This window comes from Oncorhynchus keta, chromosome 10 (genome assembly GCF_023373465.1).
Source record: "Oncorhynchus keta strain PuntledgeMale-10-30-2019 chromosome 10, Oket_V2, whole genome shotgun sequence".
Taxonomy (NCBI): Eukaryota; Metazoa; Chordata; class Actinopteri; order Salmoniformes; family Salmonidae; genus Oncorhynchus; species Oncorhynchus keta.
The window spans coordinates 82,733,163-82,754,063 of record NC_068430.1 but is presented as its reverse complement, the minus strand read 5'-3'; the positions used below and the strand labels follow the sequence as shown (position 1 = coordinate 82,754,063).

General features: G+C 44.4%; 2 protein-coding genes across 2 annotated transcripts in view; both read left to right on the top strand.

Annotated features, from left to right (window-relative positions):
* The window catches only part of mvb12a (multivesicular body subunit 12A), a 29,408-nt gene extending 23,989 nt beyond the window's left edge, over positions 1-5,419 (top strand). Inside the window, exons 4-5 of the mRNA XM_052528543.1 lie at positions 1,619-1,678; positions 5,111-5,419. Of these exons, the coding sequence (XP_052384503.1) occupies positions 1,619-1,678; positions 5,111-5,185 (135 nt within the window). The 3' untranslated portion in view covers positions 5,186-5,419. The remainder of the gene's footprint in view (positions 1-1,618; positions 1,679-5,110) is intronic.
* A 6,547-nt stretch (positions 5,420-11,966) lies between these two features.
* LOC127931975 (spidroin-1-like) lies at positions 11,967-20,151 on the top strand. The gene is made up of 5 exons (XM_052526132.1): positions 11,967-11,985; positions 13,574-13,687; positions 14,978-15,010; positions 15,566-15,673; positions 16,340-20,151. The coding sequence occupies exons 1-5, from the start codon at positions 11,967-11,969 to the stop codon at positions 17,119-17,121; spliced, it is 1,056 nt and encodes a 351-aa protein (XP_052382092.1). The 3' UTR covers positions 17,122-20,151.
* The last annotated feature ends 750 nt before the right edge of the window (positions 20,152-20,901 follow it).

Genomic DNA, 20,901 nt, shown 5'->3' with positions numbered 1-20,901 from the left:
TACCAACTGTCTCTCTCTCCTCCTAGACCCCAACAAACACTCTGAAATACCAACTGTCTCTCTCTCCTCCTAGACCCCAACAAACACTCTGAAATACCAACTGTCTCTCTCTCCTCCTAGACCCCAACAAACACACTGAAATACCAACTGTCTCTCTCTCCTCCTAGACCCCAACAAACACACTGAAATACCAACTGTCTCTCTCTCCTCCTAGACCCCAACAAACACTCTGAAATACCATGAATCTAAACTGTCTCTCTCTCCTCCTAGACTCCAACAAACACTCTGAAATACCATGAGTCTAAACTGTCTCTCTCCTCCTAGACCCCAACAAACACTCTGAAATACCATGAGTCTAAACTGTCTCTCTCCTCCTAGACCCCAACAAACACTCTGAAATACCATGAATCTAAACTGTCTCTCTCTCCTCCTAGACCCCAACAAACACTCTGAAATACCAACTGTCTCTCTCTCCTCCTAGACCCCAACAAACACTCTGAAATACCATGAATCTAAACTGTCTCTCTCTCCTCCTAGACTCCAACAATCACTCTGAAATACCAACTGTCTCTCTCTCCTCCTAGACCCCAACAAACACTCTGAAATACCATGAATCTAAACTGTCTCTCTCTCCTCCTAGACCCCAACAAACACTCTGAAATACCAACTGTCTCTCTCTCCTCCTAGACCCCAACAAACACTCTGAAATACCATGAATCTAAACTGTCTCTCTCTCCTCCTAGACTCCAACAAACACTCTGAAATACCAACTGTCTCTCTCTCCTCCTAGACCCCAACAAACACTCTGAAATACCAACTGTCTCTCTCTCCTCCTAGACCCCAACAAACACTCTGAAATACCAACTGTCTCTCTCTCCTCCTAGACCCCAACAAACACTCTGAAATACCATGAATCTAAACTGTCTCTCTCCTCCTAGACCCCAACAAACACTCTGAAATACCATGAATCTAAACTGTCTCTCTCTCCTCCTAGACCCCAACAAACACTCTGAAATACCAACTGTCTCTCTCTCCTCCTAGACCCCAACAAACACTCTGAAATACCAACTGTCTCTCTCTCCTCCTAGACCCCAACAAACACTCTGAAATACCAACTGTCTCTCTCTCCTCCTAGACCCCAACAAACACTCTGAAATACCAACTGTCTCTCTCTCCTCCTAGACTCCAACAAACACTCTGAAATACCATGAGTCTAAACTGTCTCTCTCCTCCTAGACCCCAACAAACACTCTGAAATACCATGAGTCTAAACTGTCTCTCTCCTCCTAGACCCCAACAAACACTCTGAAATACCATGAATCTAAACTGTCTCTCTCTCCTCCTAGACCCCAACAAACACTCTGAAATACCATGAGTCTAAACTGTCTCTCTCCTCCTAGACCCCAACAAACACTCTGAAATACCATGAGTCTAAACTGTCTCTCTCTCCTCCTAGACTCCAACAAACACTCTGAAATACCATGAGTCTAAACTCTCTCTCTCCTCCTAGACTCCAACAAACACTCTGAAATACCATGAGTCTAAACTCTTTCTCTCCTCCTAGACTCCAACAAACACTGAAATACCATGAGTCTAAACTCTCTTTCTTTTCTCCTAGACTCCAACAAACACTCTAAACAACATTCGCATCAAGTCTGTCCAGGACATTGAAAATGAGGTGTGTTTATTTATTTATTTTACCAGGCAAGTCAGTTAAGAACAAATTCTTATTTTCAATGACGGCCTAGTGGGTTAACTGCCTTGTTCAGAGGCAGAACGACAGATTTGTACCTTGTCGGCTCGGGGATTCAATCTTGCAACCTTTCGGTTACTAGTCCAACGCTCTAACCACTAGGTTCCCTGCCGCCCCAGTGTGCATGGTATTTTTGTGTTACTGTGGGGTCTGTCGTAGTGTCGACCATGTTGTGGGATTGATTGTGTTACTGTGGGGTCCGTCGTAGTGTCGACCATGTTGTGGTATTGATTGTGTTACTGTGGGGTCTGTCGTAGTGTCGACCATGTTGTGGTATTGATTGTGTTACTGTGGGGTCTGTCGTAGTGTCGACCATGTTGTGGTATTGATTGTGTTACTGTGGGGTCTGTCGTAGTGTGTTAACCATGTTGTGGTATTGATTGTGTTACTGTGGGGTCTGTCGTAGTGTCGACCATGTTGTGGTATTGATTGTGTTACTGTGGGGTCTGTCGTAGTGTGTTAACCATGTTGTGGTATTGATTGTGTTACTGTGGGGTCTGTCGTAGTGTCGACCATGTTGTGGTATTGATTGTGTTACTGTGGGGTCTGTCGTAGTGTGTTAACCATGTTGTGGTATTGATTGTGTTACTGTGGGGTCTGTCGTAGTGTGTTAACCATGTTGTGGTATTGATTGTGTTACTGTGGGGTCTGTCGTAGTGTCGACCATGTTGTGGTATTGATTGTGTTACTGTGGGGTCTGTCGTAGTGTCGACCATGTTGTGGTATTGATTGTGTTACTGTGGGGTCTGTCATAGTGTCGACCATGTTGTGTTACTGTGGGGTCTGTCGTAGTGTCGACCATGTTGTGGTATTGATTGTGTTACTGTGGGGTCTGTCGTAGTGTCGACCATGTTGTGGTATTGATTGTGTTACTGTGGGGTCCGTCGTAGTGTCGACCATGTTGTGGTATTGATTGTGTTACTGTGGGGTCTGTCGTAGTGTCGACCATGTTGTGGTATTGATTGTGTTACTGTGGGGTCCGTCGTAGTGTCGACCATGTTGTGGTATTGATTGTGTTACTGTGGGGTCTGTCGTAGTGTCGACCATGTTGTGGTATTGATTGTGTTACTGTGGGGTCTGTCGTAGTGTGTTAACCATGTTGTGGTATTGATTGTGTTACTGTGGGGTCTGTCGTAGTGTCGACCATGTTGTGGTATTAATTGTGTTACTGTGGGGTCTGTCGTAGTGTATTAACCATGTTGTGGTATTGATTGTGTTACTGTGGGGTCTGTCATAGTGTCGACCATGTTGTGGTATTGATTGTGTTACTGTGGGGTCTGTCATAGTGTCGACCATGTTGTGGTATTGATTGTGTTACTGTGGGGTCTGTCGTAGTGTATTAACCAGTGTATTAACCATGTTGTGGTATTGATTGTGTTACTGTGGGGTCTGTCATTGTGTTAGTGTCGACCATGTTGTGGTATTGATTGTGTTACTGTGGGGTCTGTCGTAGTGTCGACCATGTTGTGGTATTGATTGTGTTACTGTGGGGTCTGTCGTAGTGTCGACCATGTTGTGGTATTGATTGTGTTACTGTGGGGTCTGTCGTAGTGTCGACCATGTTGTGGGATTGATTGTGTTACTGTGGGGTCTGTCGTAGTGTGTTAACCATGTTGTGGTATTGATTGTGTTACTGTGGGGTCCGTTGTAGTGTCGACCATGTTGTGGTATTGATTGTGTTACTGTGGGGTCTGTCGTAGTGTCGACCATGTTGTGGTATTGATTGTGTTACTGTGGGGTCTGTCGTAGTGTCGACCATGTTGTGGTATTGATTGTGTTACTGTGGGGTCCGTCGTAGTGTCGACCATGTTGTGGTATTGATTGTGTTACTGTGGGGTCTGTCGTAGTGTCGACCATGTTGTGGTATTGATTGTGTTACTGTGGGGTCTGTCGTAGTGTCGACCATGTTGTGGTATTGATTGTGTTACTGTGGGGTCCGTTGTAGTGTCGACCATGTTGTGGTATTGATTGTGTTACTGTGGGGTCTGTCGTAGTGTCGACCATGTTGTGGTATTGATTGTGTTACTGTGGGGTCTGTCGTAGTGTGTTACCCATGTTGTGGTATTGATTGTGTTACTGTGGGGTCTGTCGTAGTGTCGACCATGTTGTGGTATTGATTGTGTTACTGTGGGGTCTGTCATAGTGTCGACCATGTTGTGGTATTGATTGTGTTACTGTGGGGTCTGTTGTAGTGTCGACCATGTTGTGGTATTGATTGTGTTACTGTGGGTTCGTAGTAGTGTCGACCATGTTGTGGTATTGATTGTGTTACTGTGGGTCCGTCGTAGTGTATTAACCATGTTGTGGTATTGATTGTGTTACTGTGGGGTCCGTAGTAGTGTCGACCATGTTGTGGGATTGATTGTGTTACTGTGGGGTCTGTCGTAGTGTCGACCATGTTGTGGTATTGATTGTGTTACTGTGGGGTCTGTCGTAGTGTATTAACCATGTTGTGGTATTGATTGTGTTACTGTGGGGTCTGTCGTAGTGTATTAACCATGTTGTGGTATTTTTGTGTTACTGTGGGGTCCGTCAAAGTGTCGACCATGTTGTGGTATTGATTGTGTTACTGTGGGGTCCGTCGTAGTGTATTAACCATGTTGTGGTATTGATTGTGTTACTGTGGGGTCTGTGTCGACCATGTTGTGGTATTGATTGTGTTACTGTGGGGTCTGTCGTAGTGTATTAAGCATGTTGTGGTATTGATTGTGTTACTGTGGGGTCTGTCGTAGTGTATTAACCATGTTGTGGTATTGATTGTGTTACTGTGGGGTCCGTTGTAGTGTCGACCATGTTGTGGTATTTTTGTGTTACTGTGGGGTCTGTCGTAGTGTCGACCATGTTGTGGTATTGATTGTGTTACTGTGGGGTCCGTCGTAGTGTATTAACCATGTTGTGGTATTGATTGTGTTACTGTGGGGTCTGTCGTAGTGTATTAACCATGTTGTGGTATTTTGTGTTACTGTGGGCTCTGTCAAAGTGTCGACCATGTTGTGGGATTTTTGTGTTACTGTGGGGTCCGTCGTAGTGTCGACCATGTTGTGGTATTGATTGTGTTACTGTGGGGTCTGTCGTAGTGTGTTAACCATGTTGTGGTATTGATTGTGTTACTGTGGGGTCTGTCGTAGTGTATTAACCATGTTGTGGTATTGATTGTGTTACTGTGGGGTCTGTCGTAGTGTCGACCATGTTGTGGTATTGATTGTGTTACTGTGGGGTCTGTCGTAGTGTGTCGACCATGTTGTGGTATTGATTGTGTTACTGTGGGGTCTGTCGTAGTGTGTCGACCATGTTGTGGTATTGATTGTGTTACTGTGGGGTCCGTCGTAGTGTGTTAACCATGTTGTGTGTTTACAGTACAACTACACTTTCACCGTGGAGGAAAACGCAGCCAAGAGAACCACACCTCTCACCACAGGAAGCACCTCTTAAGCTCAATGACCTTTCATCTCCGACCTCAACAACGGCGGCCCGCTCGACCCACAACACTACGGAGGTCAAAGTGATATGTCTGGGTCATGAAATGATAATCAATGTCCAAGTGCCTAGAAGATGACTGACTAGAACAGAAGAGTCATTCCAGAGTTCCTTTGTTGTAGCCACATTCTACATTCCAGAGTTCCTTTGTTGTAGCCACATTCTACATTCCAGAGTTCCTTTGTTGTAGCCAGATTCTACATTCCGTGTTCTAAACTCTTGCACATTTCATTCTCATGCCCCGTATATGGGGCCAGTTATATATGTTAGGGATGACTCTTCCCCCGTATATGGGGCCAGTTATATATGTTAGGGATGACTCTTCCCCCGTATATGGGGCCAGTTATATATGTTAGGGATGACTCTTCCCCCGTATATGGGGCCAGTTATATATGTTAGGGATGACTCTTCCCCCGTATATGGGGCCAGTTATATATGTTAGGGATGACTCTTCCCCCGTATATGGGGCCAGTTATATATGTTAGGGATGACTCTTCCCCCGTATATGGGGCCAGTTATATATGTTAGGGATGACTCTTCCCCGTATATGGGGCCAGTTATATATGTTAGGGATGACTCTTCCCCCATATATGGGGCCAGTTATATATGTTAGGGATGACTCTTCCCCCGTATATGGGGCCAGTTATATATGTTAGGGATGACTCTTCCCCCGTATATGGGGCCAGTTATATATGTTAGGGATGACTCTTCCCCCGTATATGGGGCCAGTTATATATGTTAGGGATGACTCTTCCCCCGTATATGGGGCCAGTTATATATGTTAGGGATGACTCTTCCCCCATATATGGGGCCATGACTCTTATATATGTTAGGGATGACTCTTCCCCCAGTTATATATGTTGGGATGACTCTTCCCCAGTTATATATGTTAGGGATGACTCTTCCCCGTATATGGGGCCAGTTATATATGTTAGGGATGACTCTTCCCCGTATATGGGGCCAGTTATATATGTTAGGGATGACTCTTCCCCGTATATGGGGCCAGTTATATATGTTAGGGATGACTCTTCCCCCGTAAATGGGGCCAGTTATATATGTTAGGGATGACTCTTCCCCCGTATATGGGGCCAGTTATATATGTTAGGGATGACTCTTCCCCCGTATATGGGGCCAGTTATATATGTTAGGGATGACTCTTCCCCCGTATATGGGGCCAGTTATATATGTTAGGGATGACTCTTCCCCCATATATGGGGCCAGTTATATATGTTAGGGATGACTCTTCCCCCGTATATGGGGCCAGTTATATATGTTAGGGATGACTCTTCCCCCGTATATGGGGCCAGTTATATATGTTAGGGATGACTCTTCCCCATATATGGGGCCAGTTATATATGTTAGGGATGACTCTTTCCCCCGTATATGGGGCCAGTTATATATGTTAGGGATGACTCTTCCCCGTAAATGGGGCCATTTATATATGTTAGGGATGACTCTTCCCCCGTATATGGGGCCAGTTATATATGTTAGGGATGACTCTTCCCCCGTATATGGGGCCAGTTATATATGTTAGGGATGACTCTTCCCCCGTATATGGGGCCAGTTATATATGTTAGGGATGACTCTTCCTCGTATATGGGGCCAGTTATATATGTTAGGGATGACTCTTCCCCCGTATATGGGGCCAGTTATATATGTTAGGGATGACTCTTCCCCCGTATATGGGGCCAGTTATATATGTTAGGGATGACTCTTCCCCGTATATGGGGCCAGTTATATATGTTAGGGATGACTCTTCCCCCGTATATGGGGCCAGTTATATATGTTAGGGATGACTCTTCCCCCGTATATGGGGCCAGTTATATATGTTAGGGATGACTCTTCCCTCGTATATGGGGCCAGTTATATATGTTAGGGATGACTCTTCCCCCGTATATGGGGCCAGTTATATATGTTAGGGATGACTCTTCCCCCGTATATGGGGCCAGTTATATATGTTGGGATGACTCTTCCCCGTATATGGGGCCAGTTAGGGATGATATATGTTAGGGATGACTCTTCCCCCGTATATGGGGCCAGTTATATATGTTAGGGATGACTCTTCCCTCGTATATGGGGCCAGTTATATATGTTAGGGATGACTCTTCCCTCGTATATGGGGCCAGTTATATATGTTAGGGATGACTCTTCCCCGTATATGGGGCCAGTTATATATGTTAGGGATGACTCTCTGATGGGGAAGAGGGCGTTGTTTGGCAGGGCATGCTCGTTTCTCTCCTTAGAATAATGGAAGGAACCTGTTGTGGTGTACCTGTTAACCTCAGGCTATTGATCTTCATCTTTATTGGGATGTTTAGGGACCAAACTCAATGTTGTTACACTTTCAATGTAAATAATGTTACTGTTATGTCTCTGTGGTGAAACATGGGTCATTTCATGGTTAAAAAATATAATAATAAGGAAGTATGGTTACCGGTAACTGGTTATATCTGTATATTGTGCCTTGCATGCAAGTATAAACAAATAAAATAACAAATAGTTTGACGTGTACCGTTCTTATAAGGAGAGTTTGATATCTGTCACAGGGAGATAAAACATGTTAACACAGCAACTGTTGACACTTCTGTTCGGACTGATAGACACGCCCACTTTTCTGCACGTTCAAACAGGTGATTGGAGATTTGTTTCCGTGTGTAACCCATAACAACATGTGAACCTCCCCGTCTGCAGCTTTCACCTGTATCCACACTAGGTGCACCAGTCGACAGAAAAGTCCGGTTTTGGGGATTCAACTCGATCCGGAGTCCGGTGGATAGAAGATCCTGCAACCACTTTGTCAATTTAAATGCAAAACAGAGGTGACGTTTACATTTGTTATCTGCTTCCGCGGTGATCCGAGGCTACTCCAGCGTTCTATAAAAAATATGAAATAATGTGCAGATGTTCTAACAATACTTTAATAATATTTTGTAATCCAGAATCATTCAATTTGGACAGTTTCTCAGCTTGTGTTCACGCTGTACTGCAGAATACACAATCAGAAATACAACATCTGTGATGTCACTGCCATAGAATGATGAATTAGAACTACTGGTCACTCCTCTGAATAGTTCTACGATACGTATTGCCATCTACCGGGCAGGTTGTGTTACTACGTTGGATTCCCCTCTGAACCGTCATTGTGTGTAGAAGAGATGTTCAAATCAAATTTTATTGGTCACATACACATGGTTAGCAGATGTTAATGCGAGTGTAGCGAAATGCTTGTGCTTCTAGTTCCGACAAATGCAGTAATATCTAACAAATTCACAACAACTGCCTTATACACACAAACGTATAGGGATGAATAAGAAATATGACATATAAATATATGGATGAGCGATGGCCGAACGGCATAGGCAAGATGCAGTAGATGGTATAGAGTACAGTATATACATATGAGTTGAGTGATGTAGGGTATGTAAACATTATTATAGTGGTGTTATTTAATGTGACTAGTGATACCTTTTATTAAGTCAATTTATTAAAGTGGCCAGAGATTTGAGTCTGTATGTTGACAGCAGCCTCTCAATGTTAGTGGTGGCTGTTTAACAGTCTGATGGCCTTGAGATGGAATCTGTTTTTCAGTCTCTCGGTCCCAGCTTTGATGCACCTGTACTGACCTCCCCTACTGGATGATAGCAGGGTGAACAGGCAGTGGCTCGGGTGGTTGATGTCCTTGATGATCTTTATGGCCTTCCTGTGACATCGGGTGTTGAAGGTTCACACCCATCTGAACAACGTGCACCCATCCGCAGACCCACAGTAGATTGTCGATCACTAACACCAGTACTACTGGCTGTGGAGAATCCCCACCACACGCAACTCCTTTTCCTAATTATTTTACCACCTCTATAAACGTGATAACGGAAGACATGTTATTAAACCGTGGTACTAAGCATGCCAGTGTTACCAGTGTCTTACTGGGGGCCAGTTTCCTGGACCCAGAACACATCTTCTCAGGACTGAAAGACGGAGTAGCAGAAGCTGTATTAGTGGAGTAGTGGTTGTTACGCATTAGATGAAGCTGTATTAGTGGAGTAGTGGTTGTTACGCATTAGATGAAGCTGTATTAGTGGAGTAGTGGTTGTTACGCATTAGATGAAGCTGTATTAGTGGAGTAGTGGTTGTTACGCATTAGATGAAGCTGTATTAGTGGAGTAGTGGTTGTTACGCATTAGATGAAGCTGTATTAGTGGAGTAGTGGTTGTCATGTATTAGCGGAGTAGTGGTTGTAATGTATTAGCGGAGTAGTGGTTGTAATGTATTAGTGGAGTAGTGGTTGAAACGCATTAGTGGAGTAGTGGTTGTAACGCATTAGATGAAGCTGTATTAGTGGAGTAGTGGTTGTAATGTATTAGTGGAGTAGTGGTTGTTACGCATTAGATGAAGCTGTATTAGTGGAGTAGTGGTTGTTACGCATTAGATGAAGCTGTATTAGTGGAGTAGTGGTTGTTACGCATTAGATGAAGCTGTATTGGCGGAGTAATGGTTGTTACGCATTAGATGAAGCTGTATTAGTGGAGTAGTGGTTGTAACGCATTAGATGAAGCTGTATTAGCGGAGTAGTGGTTGTTACGCATTAGATGAAGCTGTATTAGTGGAGTAGTGGTTGTAACGCATTAGATGAAGCTGTATTAGTGGAGTAGTGGTTGTCATGCATTAGATGAAGCTGTATTAGTAAAGTAGTGGTTGTAACGCATTAGATGAAGCTGTATTAGTGGAGTAGTGGTTGTCATGCATTAGTGGAGTAGTGGTTGTTACGCATTAGATGAAGCTGTATTAGTGGAGTAGTGGTTGTTACGCATTAGATGAAGCTGTATTAGTGGAGTAGTGGTTGTAACGCATTAGATGAAGCTGTATTAGTGGAGTAGTGGTTGTTACGCATTAGATGAAGCTGTATTAGTGGAGTAGTGGTTGTTACGCATTAGATGAAGCTGTATTAGCGGAGTAGTGGTTGTTACGCATTAGATGAAGCTGTATTAGTGGAGTAGTGGTTGTTACGCATTAGATGAAGCTGTATTAGCGGAGTAGTGGTTGTTACGCATTAGATGAAGCTGTATTAGTGGAGTAGTGGTTGTTACGCATTAGATGAAGCTGTATTGGCGGAGTAGTGGTTGTTACGCATTAGATGAAGCTGTATTGGCGGAGTAGTGGTTGTTACGCATTAGATGAAGCTGTATTGGCGGAGTAGTGGTTGTTACGCATTAGATGACGCTGTATTAGTGGAGTAGTGGTTGTTACGCATTAGATGAAGCTGTATTAGGGGAGTAGTGGTTGTTACGCATTAGATAAAGCTGTATTAGCGGAGTAGTGGTTGTTACGCATTAGATGAAGCTGTATTAGGGGAGTAGTGGTTGTTACGCATTAGATGAAGCTGTATTAGGGGAGTAGTGGTTGTTACGCATTAGATGAAGCTGTATTAGGGGAGTAGTGGTTGTTACGCATTAGATGAAGCTGTATTAGTGGAGTAGTGGTTGTTACGCATTAGATGAAGCTGTATTGGCGGAGTAGTGGTTGTTACGCATTAGATGAAGCTGTATTAGGGGAGTAGTGGTTGTTACGCATTAGATGAAGCTGTATTAGTGGAGTAGTGGTTGTACGCATTAGATGAAGCTGTATTAGTGGAGTAGTGGTTGTTACGCATTAGATGAAGCTGTATTAGTGGAGTAGTGGTTGTTACGCATTAGATGAAGCTGTATTGGCGGAGTAGTGGTTAACGCATTAGTGGATTAGTGGTTGTTACGCATTAGATGAAGCTGTATTAGTGGAGTAGTGGTTGTAACGCATTAGATGAAGCTGTATTAGTGGAGTAGTGGTTGTAACGCATTAGATGAAGCTGTATTAGTGGAGTAGTGGTTGTTACGCATTAGATGACGCTGTATTAGTGGAGTAGTGGTTGTAACGCATTAGTGGAGTAGTGGTTGTTACGCATTAGATGAAGCTGTATTAGTGGAGTAGTGGTTGTTACGCATTAGATGAAGCTGTATTAGTGGAGTAGTGGTTGTTACGCATTAGATGAAGCTGTATTAGTGGAGTAGTGGTTGTTACGCATTAGATGAAGCTGTATTAGTGGAGTAGTGGTTGTTACGCATTAGATGAAGCTGTATTAGTGGAGTAGTGGTTGTTACGCATTAGATGAAGCTGTATTAGTGGAGTAGTGGTTGTTACGCATTAGATGAAGCTGTATTAGTGGAGTAGTGGTTGTAATGTATTAGTGGAGTAGTGGTTGTTACGCATTAGATGAAGCTGTATTAGTGGAGTAGTGGTTGTTACGCATTAGATGAAGCTGTATTAGTGGAGTAGTGGTTGTTACGCATTAGATGAAGCTGTATTAGTGGAGTAGTGGTTGTTACGCATTAGATGAAGCTGTATTGGCGGAGTAGTGGTTGTTACGCATTAGATGACGCTGTATTAGTGGAGTAGTGGTTGTTACGCATTAGATGAAGCAGAATTATGTTATGATACTGGTACGGTCGGTTCACTGACAAGGTGATGTCATTTCAGAGTCCCCCACCATGCGTCAGTGTTGTTGTGATGTTTGAGCAGAGCCTGCGTCAGTGTTGTTGTGATGTTTGAGCAGAGCCTGCGTCAGTGTTGTTGTGATGTTTGAGCAGAGCCTGCGTCAGTGTTGTTGTGATGTTTGAGCAGAGCCTGCGTCAGTGTTGTTGTGATGTTTGAGCAGAGCCTACAGTCCTCTTTTTATATCTCAACAGATCTGGGGAAGAGAGATACGATGACCCATTCCCCTAACAGTAAGTATTGATCGTTCCCCTGACTGTAAGTATTGATCGTTCCCCTGACTGTAAGTATTGATCGTTCCCCTGACTGTAAGTATTGATCGTTCCCCTGACTAAGTATTGATCGTTCCCCTGACTGTAAGTATTGATCATTCCCCTAACAGTAAGTATTGATCGTTCCCCTAACAGTAAGTATTGATCGTTCCCCTAACAGTAAGTATTGATCGTTCCCCTAACAGTAAGTATTGATCGTTCCCCTAACAGTAAGTATTGATCGTTCCCCTGACTGTAAGTATTGATCGTTCCCCTGACTGTAAGTATTGATCGTTCCCCTAACAGTAAGTATTGATCGTTCCCCTAACAGTAAGTATTGATCGTTCCCCTAACAGTAAGTATTGATCGTTCCCTAACAGTAAGTATTGATCGTTCCCCTGACTGTAAGTATTGATCGTTCCCCTGACTGTAAGTATTGATCGTTCCCCTAACAGTAAGTATTGATCGTTCCCCTAACAGTAAGTATTGATCGGTCCCCTAACAGTAAGTATTGATCGGTCCCCTAACAGTAAGTATTGATCGGTTCCCTAACAGTAAGTATTGATCGGTCCCCTAACAGTAAGTATTGATCGGTTCCCTAACAGTAAGTATTGATCGGTTCCCTAACAGTAAGTATTGATCGGTTCCCTAACAGTAAGTAAGATTGATCGGTTCCCTAACAGTAAGTATTGATCGGTTCCCTAACAGTAAGTATTGATCGTTCCCCTAACAGTAAGTATTGATCGTTCCCCTGACTGTAAGTATTGATCGTTCCTCTGACTGTAAGTATTGATCGTTCCCCTAACAGTAAGTATTGATCGGTCCCCTAACAGTAAGTATTGATCGGTTCCCTAACAGTAAGTAAGTATTGATCGGTCCCCTAACAGTAAGTATTGATCGGTTCTCTAACAGTAAGTAAGTATTGATTGGTTCCCTAACAGTAAGTAAGTATTGATTGGTTCCCTAACAGTAAGTATTGATTGGTTCCCTAACAGTAAGTATTGATTGGTTCCCTAACAGTAAGTATTGATCGGTTCCCTAACAGTAAGTAAGTATTGATTGGTTCCCTAACAGTAAGTATTGATTGGTTCCCTAACAGTAAGTATTGATCGGTCCCCTAACAGTAAGTAAGTATTGATTGGTTCCCTAACAGTAAGTATTGATTGGTTCCCTAACAGTAAGTATTGATTGGTTCCCTAACAGTAAGTATTGATCGGTCCCCTAACAGTAAGTAAGTATTGATCGGTTCCCTAACAGTAAGTAAGTATTGATCGGTTCCCTAACAGTAAGTAAGTATTGATTGGTTCCCTCTACATATGTTTAGTGGTGTCCTCTCCACTTGACATCCGTGTCACCAGTCAGATCTGAATGTCTCCCGCATATAAAACCAACACCTTAACCATTAGGCCAAGAGGACATTGTGTCTCAAGCTGAGGGTGACACGTATTTTATGCTTCAGGTAGTACCTCAGCAGTAGAGCTTGAGTCCGACTCACCTCCACTACATACAGGGAGGATCACCAAGGAAAACACATGTCTTTTAAAGCTTGTTGTCTAATGGCCTTTTTCAGTATCTGGTCTGGGGATCATTCAGCTGGGGAAGACTGGAGCAGGGATGAGTGCAACCGGAAACACCAAACGGGTGTTTATAGAAGAGTTCTCTTCTGAGTCTGTGACGACACAATGTGAGGATGTCCAGAGGATGAAGAGGACAGCTTCAGACACGACTGAAACAGCAGGAGGAGAAGGAGTAGCAGCAACAGGAGCAACAGGTGTACTAGCAGCAGTACTAGGAGGAGTAGCAGCAGGAGGAGCAACAGAAGGTGTACTAGCAGCAGTACTAGGAGTAGTAGCAGCAGGTGTACTAGCAGCAGTACTAGGAGGAGTAGCAGCAACAGGAGCAACAGAAGGTGTACTAGCAGCAGTACTAGGAGTAGTAGCAGGAAAAGGAGCAGCAGGAGAAGGAGAAGCAGGAGTAGCAGAAGGTGTACTAGCAGCAGTACTAGGAGGAGAAGGAGCAGCAGGAGCAACAGAAGGTGTACTAGCAGCAGTACTAGGAGGAGTAGCAGCAACAGGAGCAACAGAAGGTGTACTAGCAGCAGTACTAGGAGGAGTAGCAGCAACAGGAGCAACAGAAGGTGTACTAGCAGCAGTACTAGGAGTAGTAGCAGGAGAAGGAGCAGCAGGAGAAGGAGAAGCAGGAGTAGCAGAAGGTGTACTAGCAGCAGTACTAGGAGGAGAAGGAGCAGCAGGAGAAGGAGAAGCAGCAACAGAAGGTGTACTAGCAGTAGTAGCAGGAGAAGGAGAAGCAGGAGAAGCAGCAACAGAAGGTGTACTAGCAGTAGTAGCAGGAGAAGGAGGAGAAGCAGCAACAGCAGGTGTACTAGCAGTAGTAGCAGGAGAAGGAGAAGCAGGAGAAGCAGCAACAGCAGGTGTACTAGCAGTAGTAGCAGGAGAAGGAGAAGCAGGAGAAGCAGCAACAGCAGGTGTACTAGCAGTAGTAGCAGGAGAAGGAGAAGCAGGAGAAGCAGCAACAGCAGGTGTACTAGCAGTAGTAGCAGGAGAAGGAGAAGCAGGAGAAGCAGCAACAGAAGGTGTACTAGCAGTAGTAGCAGGAGAAGGAGAAGCAGGAGAAGCAGCAACAGAAGGTGTACTAGCAGTAGTAGCAGGAGAAGGAGAAGCAGGAGAAGCAGCAACAGCAGGTGTACTAGCAGTAGTAGCAGGAGAAGGAGAAGCAGGAGAAGCAGCAACAGAAGGTGTACTAGCAGTAGTATCAGGAGAAGGAGAAGCAGCAACAGAAGGTGTACTAGCAGTAGTAGCAGGAGAAGGAGAAGCAGGAGAAGCAGCAACAGAAGGTGTACTAGCAGTAGTAGCAGGAGAAGGAGAAGCAGGAGAAGCAGCAACAGAAGGTGTACTAGCAGTAGTAGCAGGAGAAGGAGAAGCAGGAGAAGCAGCAACAGAAGGTGTAATAGCAGTAGTAGCAGGAGAAGGAGAAGCAGCAACAGAAGGTGTACTAGCAGTAGTAGCAGGAGAAGCAGCAACAGAAGGTGTACTAGCAGTAGTAGCAGGAGAAGGAGAAGCAGGAGAAGCAGCAACAGCAGGTGTACTAGCAGTAGTAGCAGGAGAAGGAGAAGCAGGAGAAGCAGCAACAGCAGGTGTACTAGCAGTAGTAGCAGGAGAAGGAGAAGCAGGAGAAGCAGCAACAGCAGGTGTACTAGCAGTAGTAGCAGGAGAAGGAGAAGCAGGAGAAGCAGCAACAGCAGGTGTACTAGCAGTAGTAGCAGGAGAAGGAGAAGCAGGAGAAGCAGCAACAGCAGGTGTACTAGCAGTAGTAGCAGGAGAAGCAGCAACAGAAGGTGTACTAGCAGTAGTAGCAGGAGAAGGAGAAGCAGGAGAAGCAGCAACAGCAGGTGTACTAGCAGTAGTAGCAGGAGAAGGAGAAGCAGCAACAGAAGGTGTACTAGCAGTAGTAGCAGGAGAAGGAGAAGCAGGAGAAGCAGCAACAGAAGGTGTACTAGCAGTAGTAGCAGGAGAAGGAGAAGCAGGAGAAGCAGCAACAGCAGGTGTACTAGCAGTAGTAGCAGGAGAAGGAGAAGCAGGAGAAGCAGCAACAGCAGGTGTACTAGCAGTAGTAGCAGGAGAAGGAGAAGCAGGAGAAGCAGCAACAGAAGGTGTACTAGCAGTAGTAGCAGGAGAAGGAGAAGCAGGAGAAGCAGCAACAGAAGGTGTACTAGCAGTAGTAGCAGGAGAAGGAGAAGCAGGAGAAGCAGCAACAGCAGGTGTACTAGCAGTAGTAGCAGGAGAAGGAGAAGCAGGAGAAGCAGCAACAGCAGGTGTACTAGCAGTAGTAGCAGGAGAAGCAGCAACAGAAGGTGTACTAGCAGTAGTAGCAGGAGAAGGAGAAGCAGGAGAAGCAGCAACAGCAGGTGTACTAGCAGTAGTAGCAGGAGAAGGAGAAGCAGGAGAAGCAGCAACAGCAGGTGTACTAGCAGTAGTAGCAGGAGAAGCAGCAACAGCAGGTGTACTAGCAGTAGTAGCAGGAGAAGGAGAAGCAGGAGAAGCAGCAACAGCAGGTGTACTAGCAGTAGTAGCAGGAGAAGCAGCAACAGAAGGTGTACTAGCAGTAGTAGCAGGAGAAGGAGAAGCAGGAGAAGCAGCAACAGCAGGTGTACTAGCAGTAGTAGCAGGAGAAGCAGCAACAGCAGGTGTACTAGCAGTAGTAGCAGGAGAAGCAGCAACAGCAGGTGTACTAGCAGTAGTAGCAGGAGAAGGAGAATCAGGAGAAGCAGCAACAGAAGGTGTACTAGCAGTAGTAGCAGGAGAAGCAGCAACAGCAGGTGTACTAGCAGTAGTAGCAGGAGAAGGAGAATCAGGAGAAGCAGCAACAGCAGGTGTACTAGCAGTAGTAGCAGGAGAAGGAGAAGCAGGAGAAGCAGCAACAGCAGGTGTACTAGCAGTAGTAGCAGGAGAAGGAGAAGCAGCAACAGCAGGTGTACTAGCAGTAGTAGCAGGAGAAGCAGCAACAGCAGGTGTACTAGCAGTAGTAGCAGGAGAAGGAGAAGCAGGAGAAGCAGCAACAGCAGGTGTACTAGCAGTAGTAGCAGGAGAAGCAGCAACAGCAGGTGTACTAGCAGTAGTAGCAGGAGAAGCAGCAACAGCAGGTGTACTAGCAGTAGTAGCAGGAGAAGGAGAAGCAGGAGAAGCAGCAACAGCAGGTGTACTAGCAGTAGTAGCAGGAGAAGGAGAAGCAGGAGAAGCAGCAACAGCAGGTGTACTAGCAGTAGTAGCAGGAGAAGGAGAAGCAGCAACAGCAGGTGTACTAGCAGCAGTACTAGGAGGAGTAGCAGGAGAAGGAGCAGCAGGAGGAGGAGCAGGGGAAGGAGCAACAGAAGGTGTACTAGGAGTAGCAGGAGAAGGAGCAGGGGAAGGTATAGTAGCAGCAGTACTAGGAGGAGTAGCAGGAGGAGCAGCAACAGGAGTATTGGTACTGGCTTTGGGAATACCAGCAGGAATAGCAGGAGCAGGAGTAGCAGCAGTTGCAGGAGTAGCATTTGCAGAGATTTTTCAAAAACTTACGCCGAAATCTACAAAAGGCAGGTGGAAAAGAGAAAGCCTCTGAAAAGGTAGTACAGATCTGGTTAACAACAATTAAACTACATGAGAGTATATCGTATGTTTGGTTCTCTAGTTAAGACTAATGTAAAATGTACATGTTCAAATTATAAAACAAACGTACATCAATATCCCTTTATGGAAGGAACTTTTTCAAATCAGTCCATCCCTCTTATTTATCGTCATTTTTTTCAATGGACCGTTTAGGGACCCCCCAAAAAAACATTCTTTAAGTTGCAATGTGAATAAATGTTACTATCATGTTTGTGTAGTGAAACATGGGTAATTTCATGGTGTTTTTAAAGTAACCAATGAAGGATATATCACTGATTAAATAGAATGTGTCTATTGTGCCTTGCATGCAATATAAGTATAAAAAAATTGATATTTTATTGACATGTTGTGTACCATTAGTCAATGGGTGTGGCGTGTCCCCTGTAAATCAGACTCAACACATAGATTGACGTTGTGTGGATCCATTTCTCTCCAGAGTCGGTTGGATAGAAGATCCTACAGCCACGGTCAATTTGAAGGCAAACTGACATAATGCCTAGATTGGTCTCCTGCAGTAATCCTTGGCTATTGCAGTGTTCCATTAAAAAAAGAGCATCTCTGCCATTATTTCAACTTCTAACAATAATAATAATATTTTGTCATTTTGGATTATATTAATTGAGACAGTTTTATATCTTGTGTTCATGCTGTTCTGCAACATAAAAACAATGATCAAGATTACACAGTCCGTGACGTCACTGCTTTGAGTTTGCGTAGGCCTGCAGTACATATTGCCATCTACTGGGCAGGTTGTGTTACTACATTTGATTCCCCTCAACTGTCATTCAGTGTGTAGAAGAGATTCCCATCTGAACAACATGCATCCAGCTGCAGACCCACAGCAGATTGTCTGTCACTACAACTGGCCTGGCACTGAAATCAATACTACTGGCCTGGCACTGAAATCAATACTACTGGCCTGGCACTGAAATCAATACCACTGGCCTGGCACTGAAATCAATACTACTGGCCTGGCACTGAAATCAATACCACTGGCCTGGCACTGAAATCAATACCACTGGCCTGGCACTGAAATCAATACCACTGGCCTGGCACTGAAATCAATACCACTGGCCTGGCACTGAAATCAATACCACTGGCCTGGCACTGAAATCAATACCACTGGCCTGGCACTGAAATCAATACCACTGGCCTGGCACTGAAATCAATACTACTGGCCTGGCACTGAAATCAATACCACTGGCCGTGGAGAATCCCAATCACACACACACACACCAACTCTTTGCATAATCCTAGCTCTCTTTCTTCCTTTCCTAGCTCCTTTTCCTAATTATTTTACCACTTCTATAAACTTATTAACGGAAGACATGTTATTAAACCGTGGTACTAAGCATGCCAGTGTTACCAGTGTCTTACTGGGGGCCAGTTTCCTGGACCCAGAACACATCTTCTCAGGAAGACATTGTCCATAGATAATCCCAGTGGTTTCCCCAGTCAGTATTAGTGGAGTAGTGGTTGTAATGCATTAGATAATGAATAAGTTCTATAAACACCAAAGAGGTGTTTATAATATATAATAATAATATATGCCATTTAGCAGACGCTTTTATCCAAAGCGACTTACAGTCATGTGTGCATACATTCTACGTATGGGTGGTCCCGGGAATCGAACCCACTACCCTGGCGTTACAAGCGCCATGCTCTACCAACTGAGCTACAGAAGGACCATAGAACAGTTCTCTTCTGAGTCTGTGACGACACAATGTGAGGATGTCCAGAGGATGAAGAGGACAGCTTCAGACACGACTGAAACAGGAGGAGGAAGAGGACAGCTTCAGACACTACTGAAACAGCAGGAGGAAGAGGACAGCTTCAGACACTACTGAAACAGCAGGAGGAAGAGGACAGCTTCAGACACTACTGAAACAGCAGGAGGAAGAGGACAGCTTCAGACACTACTGAAACAGCAGGAGGAAGAGGACAGCTTCAGACACTACTGAAACAGCAGGAGGAAGAAGACAGCTTCAGACACTACTGAAACAGCAGGAGGAAGAAGACAGCTTCAGACACTACTGAAACAGCAGGAGGAAGAAGACAGCTTCAGACACTACTGAAACAGCAGGAGGAGTTGTATATCTTGTTCATGCTGTAATGCAACATACAAAAATAAATCAAGATTACACAATCCGTGATGTCACTACTTTCAGTTTGAATAGGCCTACGATACATATTGCCATCTACTGGGCAGGTTGTGTTACCACAGGCCGACCGCTCACAGGCCGACCGCTCACAGGCCAGCCGCTCACCACAGGCCGACCGCTCACAGGCCAGCCGCTCACCACAGGCAACCCGCTCACCACAGGCAACCCGCTCACAGGCCGACCGCTCACAGGCCGACCGCTGACACAGGCCAACCGCTCACAGGCCGACCGCTTACCACAGGCAAACAGCTCACCACAGGCCAACCGCTCACAGGCAAACCGCTCACCACAGGCAAATGCACCTGGTGCATTGTGCTGCACCTGGTGGTCTGCGCTGTTTGGTTGAGAGATAACTAATAACTGCATGTAATTTAAAGGGATAGCCCTACCTCTTTCAGGTGGTGGCGATCTAGTTGATTAGTTGTGTGTGTCGACCAATGAGAAGCAGGCTCCCCTCCTACTTGGGAGGGGTTTCGTACAAGTACTTGTTTCTCTTGGAAGAAACATGTAAATGCTTTAAAAAAAATTGTGTTGAAACCTTGATCTTACGGTCATATCCCGTTGAGTATTGTTGGTCTATTGCCCTTTCATTTTTTTTTTTGTTTATCTTCATCTTTTTTTATGGGATGTTTATGGATCAAACTAAATGTGTTCTTACAGTTTCAATGTATATTATATTACTATCATGTCTGTGTTGTGAAACATGGGTCAATTCATTATGTTTTTAAAATAACCCATGAAGGATATTTAACCGATTATATTCTGTCCCTTTGTACCTTGCATGCATGTAAGAAAATAAAACACCAACTATTTGATTGAGATTTTCATTGCCGTTTTGTTAAACTAAAGTGGTTATTCTAAGGAGAATTTGATTTATTTATGTACTGCTGTCTGCTGTCTGCTGTCTAAAGATGGTGCCAACATAGAGGGCCACCTCACTTCTAGTTCTTAGGAAACTTTGCAGTATTTTTTTTTTTACAATGTTAGCCAAGAAAATGTTATGTGTTATTACATACAACTGGGAATAACTATTTTTCACAAGCATTTCGCTACACTCGCAATAACATCTGCTAAACACGTGTATGTTCACCAATAAAATTTGATTTGGTCATGTAATATTTTAGTGATTATGTCCAAAATGAGAAAACACAAAGTAAAGAAAACATAAGATGCTGAAATTGTAGTACAAGTATGTGTGTATCTGTGCGTCTGATCAAAATGATAGAAGTAACATTGCGTTATTTGTTACTATGAATATATATTGCTGTATTATTTTTTTCTCTAATTATTTAAAAATGTTTTTGACAATTTTTGAAAAGAGCATCAGCCGGTTCCGGACGACTGTGTGATCACGCTCTCCGTAGCCGATGTGAGTAAGACCTTTAAACAGGTCAACATTCCCAAGGCCGCAGGGCCAGAGGGATTACCAGGACGTGTACTCCGAGCATGCACTGACCAACTGACAAGTGTCTTCTCTGCCATTTTCAACCTCTCCCTGTCTTGAGTCTGTAATACCAACATGTTTCAAGCTGACCACCATAGTCCCTGTGCCCAAGAACACTAAGTTAACC

Excerpts from the sequence above, each read along its gene's own strand:
- LOC127931975 (XM_052526132.1), top strand. Across the intron at positions 13,688-14,977 it reads TGAGTCTGTGACGACACAAT|TAGTAGCAGGAGAAGGAGAA; the intron begins GTGAGGATGTCC and ends GTGTAATAGCAG. Across the intron at positions 15,011-15,565 it reads AGGAGAAGCAGCAACAGAAG|GTGTACTAGCAGTAGTAGCA; the intron begins GTGTACTAGCAG and ends CAGCAACAGCAG.